This window comes from Lacerta agilis, chromosome 6, assembly GCF_009819535.1.
Source record: "Lacerta agilis isolate rLacAgi1 chromosome 6, rLacAgi1.pri, whole genome shotgun sequence".
Lineage (NCBI taxonomy): Eukaryota > Metazoa > Chordata > Lepidosauria > Squamata > Lacertidae > Lacerta > Lacerta agilis.
In genome coordinates this window covers 54,882,372-54,894,966 of record NC_046317.1, presented here as the reverse complement: position 1 = coordinate 54,894,966, position 12,595 = coordinate 54,882,372, and the positions used below count along the sequence as shown (strand labels likewise).

At 40.6% G+C, this 12,595-nt stretch overlaps 1 protein-coding gene across 7 annotated transcripts in view; it reads right to left on the bottom strand.

Annotated features, from left to right (window-relative positions):
- Positions 1–12,595, bottom strand: part of NFASC (neurofascin) — a 160,651-nt gene that overhangs the window by 71,836 nt on the left and 76,220 nt on the right. For 5 of the 7 annotated variants that reach the window (XM_033152781.1, XM_033152782.1, XM_033152783.1 and 2 more), the window contains 3 exons: positions 11,319–11,369; positions 1,926–2,037; positions 564–748 (listed from right to left, as the gene is read on the bottom strand). In XM_033152781.1, the coding sequence (XP_033008672.1) occupies positions 564–748; positions 1,926–2,037; positions 11,319–11,369 (348 nt within the window). Of the gene's footprint in view, positions 1–563; positions 749–1,925; positions 2,051–11,318; positions 11,370–12,595 lie in introns of all 7 variants that reach the window. The other 2 variants (XM_033152787.1, XM_033152785.1) reach the window with 2 other exon arrangements.

Sequence of the window (12,595 nt, the reverse complement as noted above, 5' to 3'; positions counted from 1 at the left end):
TCGAGCATGTGAGAAATAAGAGTTATCTTGAGTCCTTTCCCTTGACATCTAGTTTTCAGCATGCAGGTTTTTTTTTTTTATAAAAAAGTGAGAACATTCCATCTTGAAATGTCCCACCTGCAGTCCAAAGTAGTGCAGTTTCAACCCATAACCTGCCGCTCATGTTAATCAGAGGACACTGTTATTGGGTGGCATATAAATGTGGCAGATAGATAAATAGCTCTTATTTCTGCAACAGGCTACATGCAGTTGAAGAAAAATACTTCCTGAACATTTCCCATAAAACCAAACCAGCAATGACAGGCTTATGTTCTCCTCTGCAAAGTACAAGGAAGATATATGAGCCACAAGCTCAGATGGCAGAGGATTTAAATAGTTTAGCTAGAAGGGTGTGTATGAACTAAACATTTCTTATCTTTGGTTGCTACAGAGGAAGATTTCCCAGGTTAGCCTGATCCCATCCTTCTAGGGCAGAACACCCAGTTCACTGCAAATCCCTTCCAGTTGCCTTTTGATTTGCTAATTGGCAAAGGAATAAGAATGGTATAGTAAATATGACGTACCCTTCACTCTCACCGAGATTGTGTGGCGGCTAGTTCCCACTTTGTTGGAAGCTAAGCAGAAGTATTCCCCAGAATCTTCCTCAGAAACATTGGCAATATGAAGAGCCTTGTTGAAGTTCTCCAGCTTGGTCCTGCCTGCTGGGAGATCACCTCCTTTCTTGTGCCATACGATGTCTGGTGTTGGGCTACAGGAAAGAGGAGAATGGGGTTTGACTAGTTGACATGAAGCCTCTCCCAACATGAAATGTACACTATAAAGGAATTCCTTGCAGCCCAGCTTCTTAATTTAAAGCTGGGGTTCTCACTTAGCATTCTCTCAAAATCCCAGACAAGCCCTGCCAAGGAGGTGGTGAGGATGTACCTTCCGTGAAGAAAAACAATGATTTAATGCTTAAGTACATGCACGTACAAGATTCTGTGTTAAAATCCTGGTTTCTGTGGTAATAATATTTCAGGGGGAGCAGTTCAGGGAAAGACCTTGGTCTGAGAGAGCCTTGAAAGCCATTGACACTTGAGAATAGGCAATTATGGGTGGTATCCAACTAACATGTGGTGTCAGGGCAAGGATTTATATTGGTACAACAAAACTTTCCTCTTCTCTCCTTCCCCACTGCATACTCCCCCCCCACTGTTCTGGAGGGGGAATCCCTGGGACAGATGTGGAGTGGCATGGGGGAGGAGAAGGGGGAAGTGCCATTGCCCATCCTTGCACTGATGGCACCTGTTAGTTGTATAATAACTACTGAATCTGGCTTATGGGTCATGTAAATTGCTTGAATGAAGCTTCCTACTCCATCACCATTTTGTAGTTACAGGAGTTAATGTTGGCAGTATAAACAGTGATAACTGATCTCTACTGGTAGATCACTGGGTGTCTGTGGTAGATCACGGGCAGATCACTGGCTCTCCCCCTCCCCCCGCAAAGAAGCTGAACAACTTTGGCTCTCCTAAAAAAAGCTAAACAACTTTGACCTGAACCCCCCAAAACAGGGCTTTCCTTCCTGCCAGTTTATAACTCTGTGAGGAGCAGATCGCAGTCTCTTGGGAGTTGGCCACCCCTGCCATATATTATCCCTGTACTGCTCTTGAAAAGCTCTCATAACCATAGATATTACTGTTGATGTTAACAACAGTCAAGCCACATCCCATTAAAATGAATGGATTTTAGTTTCCCATTGGAGCCACGTTATTTCACATCTTTAAAGGAGACACTTTCTATTTGCTAATACTCCAATAAGGAGGAATCAACAGCCAGATGTGATTTTACCCCCATGAAAATCTGCAGGAAACATAAGATCTAGACCAGGAGGATAGAGACATATGTGACACAACATAGTTCCCCTGATCCCAAGTGGTACGTACACTCCCGAGGCAATGCATTCCAGCAAGAGGTCCTCCCCTCTCAGCACCATCTGATTGCTTGAAGTCCCAATGGGGTACATGAAGCTGGGGTGCCTTTCTGTGATACCTCGGGCTGAAATCAGGACATAAGGGGGGGAAATACACACTTGTAAATCCTTCTTCTCTACAGAGCTACTGGAAATGAAAGACAACCAACAGCAGGAGACAGGATGTAAACATATCAAGAGGCACAGAAAATCAGAGTCTTTTCGACCCCATAGACTTGATGGGGAAATCTTTGTAGAGGTTGAGGCAGATGCTGAAATACTAAGTTGAAATGGAAAAAAACAGACAAGGGCAGGAAGGAACAGGGAATGGCAAGAAGGAATGGTGATGTTCCAGACAGATCACTTTATTCATAGCAAGAACACGTCAATTTAAGTAAGATTTTGCATTTAACCATTTATTTGCTTTGACTCTGAAAAGCGGCTCTAGTAAAATTATAGATTTCCATTTTTCTTCAAAATAAAACAGATCACTGCAGTCAACGGGCCTTGACAAGGATAAATGTAGCTGGACTGTTGTTTCTACTTGAGAGCAAGTACAGAATGATTGTCATTTCTACATTATCAATTTCAGTTTGGTGAATTTGCTAGTACTACCGTAATTAGGGGGAAGAAAAAATAAATGTGACAAACACAGAGTTTAGATCTTATGCACTAAATTACTTCTATCCTCTATAATTACTTTCTGTGATTTACCACTCCTGTATCCCTCAAAAATAGATTTATTTTGTAATGAACTAGCTTGGGTTACAAATGACTCCAGTAAAAAATACACAAATTTTCTCTTCAGAACATAATAGTGTTGCCTACTAAGAAAGAGCACATAAATTTCAGTTGGATAGGAATGAAAATAACATAGTAGTGAAATATTTCAATATCTACAGGGCCTCATAATCTGAGACCCTTCTTTGTGTGCCTCCTCCATGAGAGGTCTGGAGGGTGGAAATATGAGATATAATATTAATATTAAAATTATTAATTTTTATACTACCCTTCATCTGTAGATTTCAGGGCAGTTTGCAGCATAAAAATACAAGATAAAAACATCAAATACATAATAAAAACAAGAAAAGAACAAACCAGCATCCCCCAACAGATATAAATACAAGAATGCTGCTCACATCACATAGGATGTAAAAACACAATACTGTACATAGACAGAGCTCTTTTCTGCACCAGGCAAGCAATAGTGTAACACAAGACATCTGTGCATTTAAATGAAAATTAACCCAGTAGCATGATGACATTACAATCTGTGTTAATGAATGGTGTCACAAAACATTATCACAATAATAATGATAACATAGTTATTCTGTGCTACTCAGTGTGGGGACATCACTTTCAGGAACTGGAGATTTCCACACAGCCTGCAAAGGAGGGGAGCAAACATTTAAGGCAAGATGACGGACAAGACAAGTATAAGAACCATGGAAGTGTTAAAACATGGAAACCAAAAAAGTACATGGAAGACTGAAAAACAAACAACCACAATAGTTTCCCATAAATGCATGGAAGAAGTCTGCAAAGGAAACAGACTAACCACATGCATAAAACATAGAAGTGGGCAAAGGAGACATGACAGGCTGAAAGCAGCAGAGGCAACAACAACAAAAAAGCAGGTTATTTTCCAGCTTGATGAAGTCACGTTAACAGTGGTGTTAAATGAGGTAAATGTCTGTCATTGGCCAAGAGATATTCAAGGCTAAAAGAGGAAGCAAATTATGGAATGGAGCTACTGGACTAAGATAAATGGACGCTGCAATGTAAGACATGTACTGAATGAATTGGTTTAGACAAATATTTCTACTACACTGATGAAAACTCCGTTCTGAACCAGCAGATCAGCAAGAGGCTATGTTCTGTTTATGGACATGGGTGCTGAAGATCTCTCATATGTATAGGCAGGAAAGGAATGTAGGGTCAAGGATAAAATGTCCACAAAGTTAAGTTCACTTGCAGGCTGAGCCTAAGTACTTTATTAGGAAGACCCGCAATTCAAACTTCCAGGCTTGTTCACAAGCCGCAGTAGCAACATATGAGATGACTATATATATATATATATATAGTCATCTCATATGTTGCTGTTGTGGCTTGTGAACAATATGCAATATATGCAAGCATGTAGTTAGTTAATTATTTGGTTAGCAGCATATCACTACAAAGTAAATAACTGATAGCATTTAGAAGACATCTTTCAGATTGCTTCACTGAGCACTTGCTTTGCATGGAGACAAGACTTGGTTCAATCCCTGGCATCTCCAGGGATCTCTGGGAAAGACCCATCTCTAAAGCCCTGGAGAGCACAGGGTCAGCCCAGGGAGTTCTAAGCTGGATGGACCAATGGTCCAATTCAGTACAGTATAAGATAGTTTTCTAAATTCCTATGTAATTGTTGCTATGCTTGGAATCTTTAATGTAAATCTCCAGTAACAAAAAAGAGGCACAATTCACCAGGAACATCGCTGGCATAAGCTTCTTTGAAACAAATGGGAATTTCACCAAGAACAAATGTTGCTCTTGTGCAACCCTGACTTATTTCCAAGGACCCTGTGGAAGAGATGCTAACAGTTCCATTATGCTGACCATCTTCAAATAGAACAGCTGTAGTGTGATCATTGACGCAAACACATAGAATATAATTGTCATGTACATGCAGGATGTGTCTTGGACAACTGGGATAATTTACTCTTTTAGTCCTTTGAATATTAACATGCCATTAAAACACCACCACAACCACCAGGTAGGTTCTAGAGAAGTCCACATGCTTTTCTCCTTTTGCTAGAGGATGCTCAAGTGAAACAGTAGTTCACTTTTCTTGAGCAGCACAAGAATAAGAGTGCTTCTATGAGCAGCAAATACCTTACATGAGGAAGGGCACAATTGGAGCTAACACCTTCTTCCAGATGCAATTCAAATAATAAAACTGCTTTACCACTGCACAACTGAAGCTAGACCTGTTTACCAACTGTGTCGTCCCCCACCTCTTATTTTTTTTAAATCCCAGTGCAGTTGAGCAACATCAAACCACAGTGGTGGTCAACAAATTGCAGATGAACTCAGCTCCATGGCCATCTTAAGACCAAGGCACAAAGTAACATAGTATATCTGGCTCTAGGAAGAACTGCTCTGATAGAAAATCCTGCCTCTGGCTTGTTTATGGCCAGTAGTTACCATAATGATACAACACCAAATTTACTGTAGGGTACTCATGTTGTTGTTGTTGTTGTTCAGTCGTTCAGTCGTGTCCGACTCTTCGTGACCCCATGGACCAGAGCACGCCAGGCACGCCTATCCTTCACTGCCTCTCGCAGTTTGGCCAAACTCATGTTAGTAGCTTCGAGAACACTGTCCAACCATCTCATCCTCTGTCGTCCCCTTCTCCTTGTGCCCTCCATCTTTCCCAACATCAGGGTCTTTTCCAGGGAGTCTTCTCTTCTCATGAGGTGGCCAAAGTACTGGAGCCTCAACTTCAGGGTACTCATACTGCCACATAATCATAGTATCTCTGCTCCAATCTTTTCTGCCCTGTGCACACAACACTTTTGTTTCTGTAAGCTCCCTGTGAATCTGTCCTGGTTGCTGAAACAGACCCTGTAACACTGAAATAATGGAGTTCAGCTGGGCACCAGCTTTGCATCTATCACACCATGCAGGAGGCACAGAGTTGTGCATTTGACATAATCCCCTTAATCGGATTTACAAATGTGTAATAGGAAAAGATTATACATTACTAAATTTCAAGCTTCTGTATTACTAATATGCTCCTAGGAGTAAAATTATTCTAAGAAAGCAAGAAAAGTAAGGAATAGAGTATGAACAGTATCAAGGAACAGGGCTCCTAATTAAATTTTATATATTACAATTTATTTTAATTAAAAAATACTTTTGATGAAGTGTAGCTCAAACATTTGATGCTGAGTCAGCATTTTTCTGGATTAAAATGGAAACACTTCACTCTTACACCCAAAGACACACACACACACACACAGAGAGAGAGAGAGAGAGAGAGAGAGAGAGAGAGAGAGAGAGAGAGAGAGAGAACATTTCTCAATTAGTCCCCAGGTCAGTCAGCAGGCATCCTTCTTGGAACTGTAGGATAGCGCAGTTATTATCATTCCCAATAGTCTCACCCTTCCCTAAGTCCAGTCACTCAGAGCTCAGGTATGGGACCATACTTTCTGGGAAACAGCAGGCATTAAGATCTCCTGTGTGCCACTTCATAGGGTACATGAGGGAATCCTGGTGTATCCTTGATTCCCCTTCAAATAATGGCACTGTCTAAATACTGGCACCGTGGGGAAGGGAAAATCAGTACTACTGCATTGGGTCCGTACATTCCAATGAGCACTGAACAATAGAAGCATCTAACCAAGTGTCCTAACTTCAAGCTGCACCTTGTTTCAGTAGCGGCTGGTGGTGTGGTGTGTCTGAGCATGGCTGCATGATCTGGCATCCCAATGCTCTCTGTCACTGCTGGTTACAGAGAGGGAGGGGACAAGGCAGTGGGGAGCTTGGCGCAGGAATGCCAGATTGGTGCGGTGCAATCACAGCATCGGAGCCAATCTCCCCTCTCAACTGACAGAAACACATGGCATTGGGAAGCCAGGCCAATAATGCAGACCCACTCACACTACCCCACTATAGGTTTGGTCTCTCTCACTAGCATGTTATGCTACCTCCTCTGAGAATCACTGTTCCAGACATTTAGGTGTCTGCAAAAACATCCTCTGTCGTGTCTCTCACCCACTTAGACTACAGTTCGATTCATATACACTGAGCTAATGTGAATTTCTTTTCCTCATATGAACCAGGCCTTGAGGAATTCAGTGAATCACTGATGCAGCTGGGTGTAAAATTCTCTCTGTAGGAAAAAGCATCTCATGCCTAATTTTCAAACTTGAAGCTTGACCTGGACATTATCAGTGACTCACAGTAGAGCTCAAAAAATGCACACACTTATGAGCTTAGGTGAGCCTTATTTAATATGAAAAAGAATGTTGATATAGCCATGAACAATGTTCAGATGCTATAGATAAGCTTTCAGGGTGTCACAGAGCCTCATAAGTACCAGTCCAATTTTTAGCGCTACTTCCTGATCTACAGTATTTGCCAGACTGGTGCTGGTTTGACATTCTCCAACATCCATGTGCAAAAAATCTGGCCCTTTATGGAATCCATGCTGCAAGATGAAGTGATGGTCACCAGCTTTGATAGCTTTGGAAGGCAATCTAGACAAATTCATTGAGGTTCAGCCTACTGGTCATGATGCTCATATACAACCTCCAGATTTAAAGGCAGCATGTTACTGAATACCAGTTGTTGGGGACTAAGAACATACAAACATGAACCTTGAAGGATCAGGCCAGAGGCAAGCATCCTGTTCTCAAAGTGGCCAACCAAATGCCTGTGGGAAGCACACAAGCAGGACCTGTATGCAACAACCCTCTGCCCACCTGTGATTCCCAGCAACTGGTATTCAGAGGCATACTGCCTCTGACAGTGGAGGTGGAACATTAAGAGGAAGCTATAGCATTCATTCCCTACTTATGGGTTTTCTGGAAGCTTTTGGTTGGCTGCTTAGGGAACTGGGTGCTGGACTTTGGTCTAAACCAGCACAGATCTTATGTTCACATCGAAAATGTGCTTGGAAATTAAGCATGCTTTCTCAATTTTTCAGCCAGAGAGATTAAAGTAGGTCTGGCATAATAAGGATTTTCTATGCTAGGTGCACAACAACTACCTTATTTTAGTTTTGCTGTGGGAATGCTTGAGTCTGCGTCATGTAACCATCACTTTTCTTCAGTAAATTGTGGCTTCCTTTTCAACAGCTGTCCTCTATGGGCATCTCAAGGGCATCCCTGATTCTAATTAAAGGAACATTTCTTGTGACTCTTCCATTTACTTAGAACATACTGTGCTGCAGGCACTTTGAAGGGAGGGGCGAGGGTTAAAAGAAGAAGTTCTAAACACAAATGATTGATTTAAGTTAAACTTGCTTCCAAACATGAGAAGCAATCTTGCTAGAGTATTCCCATGGCAGTTTTTGTTACTACAAAACCAGCCTATCCATACTTGATATGATAGCTATGTTCTTAAGACTTTTCACATTGCAGCATATTCTTCACTTCAAATCATCAGCTATGTTTTAAGATACAAAATTTACATCCTTTATTCAGACACCATAGCATTACACTGTTTGATCTTTTAGATCTTGCTCTGGCCATTCTACATACAGACAGCACAATTAGAAGCTAATGAAGGAGTGCTGACAACCTTAATGGAAACAGTGTTCAAGTCTGGGCTGTTCTTCACTATTTATCTATTATATTTGTATACTGATTTTCAACAAAAATGGCTCTCAAAGCAGTTCAAAACAATAGTTGATCTATAGGCAGATACTATTCTCAAAATATAATTTAGAAGACTATTAAAACCCAATCTGAAATATTTATTATTAAACTTAAATTCAGACAGGTGAGGTGGATGAAGGAAACCAGAAAAACCCTGTTGATAAAGCTACACTTAAAGTAACAAAGAAGAATATAGCAGAAACCTAGCAAATGTAGCAGGATCTCTACCCTAAGCATAAGCATGGGCGCTGACTCTCAACTTGGACCAGTGGCACTGGAGGTAGAGATGCTGTAAACTGATCAGCATCATGACCAAGCCTAAGCCAGAAACTCTTGGATCAGGGGCCCTTCAATCAATCAGGATACCTGGAGTTTTCACCCCCCCCCCGAGGAATGTTAGGGGGGCTGTACACCCAAATTGGCCTGTCAATGTAAAAGAGAAATGGAAAAATGCAACACCATTTGGGAAATGGAAAAATGCAACAGAAGTAGTAGTAGTAGTTAAGCCTCAAAATGTTGCAGAAAAATAAATCTATATCAAATAATAGACCTTGTGGAACAGTAAGATGCTCAATGTGTTTCAGTTGATAACAGCATTCTTCAGGGACACGCAGAATTAACAATGCAGCATATCTCTATGAATGCAGGCCACAAGTCTGGAGGAAGTTGTCTGAGCAGAGGAGGAAGAATGCTACGTCACAAGCCAGAGGCTTGTCCCTTTAAGGACTTATTCTCCTCAAGGAAAAGGCTGGGCCTGGGAGGAATAATCTGGCCCTGGAGACATACAAGACTTCAGTCCAGACTTACACTTTGTTGCAACAAGCCGCTCACATAAAGTTCCCCACAGTGCTGCTTTGTCCTTTCATGCCCTTTGGCAGGGGCAGAGGAAGACAGGGGCCGTGGGAGCACCCTGCCCTCGGCAGCGAGATTCCGGTGGGGTTCCATCGCGGCTGACCCCCCCCCCTGCTGCGGACAACTCTGGGGTTGCACGCTCATCTTGCTCTATAGGCCGAGGGACAGCTGCAGACAGCTTCCGGGTCATGTGGTCAGCATGACTAAGCCACTTCTGGCAAAGCACAGCAGCGCACGGAAACACCGTTTACCTTCCCAGCAGAGCGGTACCTATTTATCTACTTGCACTTTGATGTGCTTTCGAACTGCTAGGTTGGCAGGAGTTCTCAAGCTTAGAACAAGATATAACACTTCCAAGTGGCATCTTACCACCATCATGAAAGAAAGGTGGGATATAAATTTAATACAAACAAACCAGGAAGTAGGAAAATGAATTCTGCTCCATTTTAGAGTACCAAGTAAGAAGTATACACCCATGTCCCCAAGAGATGGTTGGGTGGTTCTAGCAACCTACAGAAATGGATTAATCTCAAGAGAATTAAAAAGGTAGGCTTGACTTGGAGTAGAAAACCTGTTCAACACAAAAGCAAGCGGCTGCTAAAGCTAAGTTTAGGAGGAGGAGGAGGACAGGAAGATCCATGTTTTTCAACTCGGGTGGTTCAGCTTGATCAGAGAGGCAGAGGAATCTGTCTCACTGCCTACAACAGAGCACTTCTTTCAAGCCTAATTTCAGAGAGAGGAGAGACAATGGTAGGGTACCCAACAGACAACAGGGTACGCCTCTGAGGGCACACATGTGGCAGCTGCAGGGTACACAGTCTCCAAACAATGAGAAAATAAATCAAATGCAATGTACACAAAACCAAAAAGTTTAACAAAATGATGAACACATGTTGGATGGGGCAGAAATGTGCTCAAGTTCTGCTATGGGAAGCTGCTTGCAAGCTTCCCCTAGGAATCTGGTTGGCCACTGTGAGAACAGGATGTTGGACTACATGGGCCTTTGGCCTGATCCAGCAGGTTCTTATGTTCTTAGGTTGGCTTACTGGAATCAGTTACTTTAAGAAAGGTAGCTAGATAGGCACTTCCAAAGCAGAGAGATGCACAACTCTCAAATGGTTTTCTTTAAAACAAATATAAGTTCACAGACTGTAACTAACTGAGATTATGCCTGTGTGCACAATTTATTTCACTATAAAGTAATACACACCCATTTCTAATCTATTGCAAAAAAGTACTTTGTTTCTATTTTCTGCAAACTCTCTCCCCCTTCCACTGAAGTTAATCCCCCTACAATTGTTTACATTATCACACCATTTGCACACAACTTTCAATATACTGGCAGAAGAATGATTCAGGGCCCCCTGGGAGCCAAGTGATTGTATATCTAAAGCACAATTTATAATTCAGGCTTCTCCTAGTGTTACATTCTCCTGAGGAAGTATTCGTCACTTAGACAAAGAAGAACAAACAATCTTTGGAAGCATTAAAAAAATGCAACATTACATACAAAATTACATAGATTATCAATCATGAAGGAAAAATCAAATGGTTTTTTTATCACTGACCACTGACAATCATACCTATTATAGACATTTCTTTTAAATAGACTGAGGGAAAAGGCACATTATTTTTTATGTGTAGATCTCATCGTCTGTGTGTATTCAGTAAAACTTTGTTGGAGAGCTGTTGTCTTCGCAGCTAGGTATTGATCTGTGCTATCTAAACAATGAGGTTTAGACTAACAGAATTTGACTACCACATGTGATTTTTAAAAGCTCAGACTGGACAGGGTAATTTTTAAAAACATATATACAGTACAAAAGTAATCCATTTAACACCACATGAATAAAGTGCAACATCACATGTAGGAACTGATTTGAAGACATTACCAGCATCACCGCCAACAGCTACCATTAAATGGAGACACATTTCAGGCGCTACAGACTAAACAAGTGCAATTTGTGGAGTCCGAGTACTGAAGATGGGAGACATGTAAAATATATAGGGAAAGTTTAATATGTCCATGAAATTGCCTTGTTTTCACTGACCGACCAAAAAGTGTTATTAACACAATAGTACGGTAAGTCAGGTTAGGTACAGAGGAGTTAGAACGTGAAGTTCTCCAGAAGTCAGTATTGACTCACCACTGTATATGTCAGTGTGATTTCGAAAGGACGTTTCATTATGGGGATGCTCTGTAATAAACAAAAGAACGTGAGCGTACCAAAGGCAACAAAGCATGCACTGGGTAACAAAAGACGAAATGGAGAGTAGGTGTACAAAAGGAAAAGAACACACACACACAACAGAAATTATAAAAAGCAAAAAGCAAAATAAAAAAGAGGCAATGACATACACATAACATCCAAAAAAAAAAAAAACTTCAACACAATTTGGAAAGAAACAAAGAACACAACAATGTAAGGCAGCAATTGAAGAAGACTGCTTTTTTCTACGAAATGCAAAATTATGAACTAAAAAAAACCCCAACACCCATTAACACAAAATCAAATATGTTCAGATGCGTTCCAAAAACATATAGATTTTTTAAGTTTCACTTTTAAAATGCCAGGAAATAATAAAAACATTTAAATAATTATTATCAATAACCTTGTTAACATCCAGCTCTACTTTTGGGAAGAACAATTAGTTTGTCATCAGATTTGTAAAAAAGAAAAAGGAAAAAAAGATAAAGAATGTATTCCTGATATTTGTTCCAAGGGTACAGGATAGATTACTTTCAGCTTTAACAATGAAAAAATAATGTTATAAAAGTATAAGAAAAACAACTGGGGTTTTAATAGATCATGGAAGCATTATTAGAATGAACTGCCTTTCATCTTTTAAAAATGCAAAGTGATAATCACATTAGAAATAATCCAATAGCAACAGTAGGCCTGCAGATAAATCCACAAAAGTTACGGGACAGCATTTTTTTTTTTAAAAAAAAAAAACAACAACTGGATTACGAAGATGCTGCTGATAACCAGCATCCTGCCAAGCATGGCTTGGTATATATTATCCTCAAAATGGACACTCAGACCTGCTCAAGCACCCAAAATATTGTGTCCTCATTCACCTCTTACAAGGTGTGTGTGGGGGGGAGACTACTTGTAAGTCATAATTACTGTACTATGACACTGAAAATGGCATATATGCAGAGAAACTTTAATGTACCGCACCAATGTCACTCTCCAAACCCAATAATTTCATGAAATTCCATGACTCCATTTAGGATTTACATAAGAAATTACATAAGAAAAAATGGCCATGTATTTTAAACCACCTTTATTAGTCTAAGATTTGCTAAAATTGTCAGGTTTATGTCTGACAGCATACCACATCATACTAAAAGCTTTTGAAAAACAAAGTATGTTTGAACACAAAAGTGATCACTTACATTAGGGAAAAAAATGAGTGT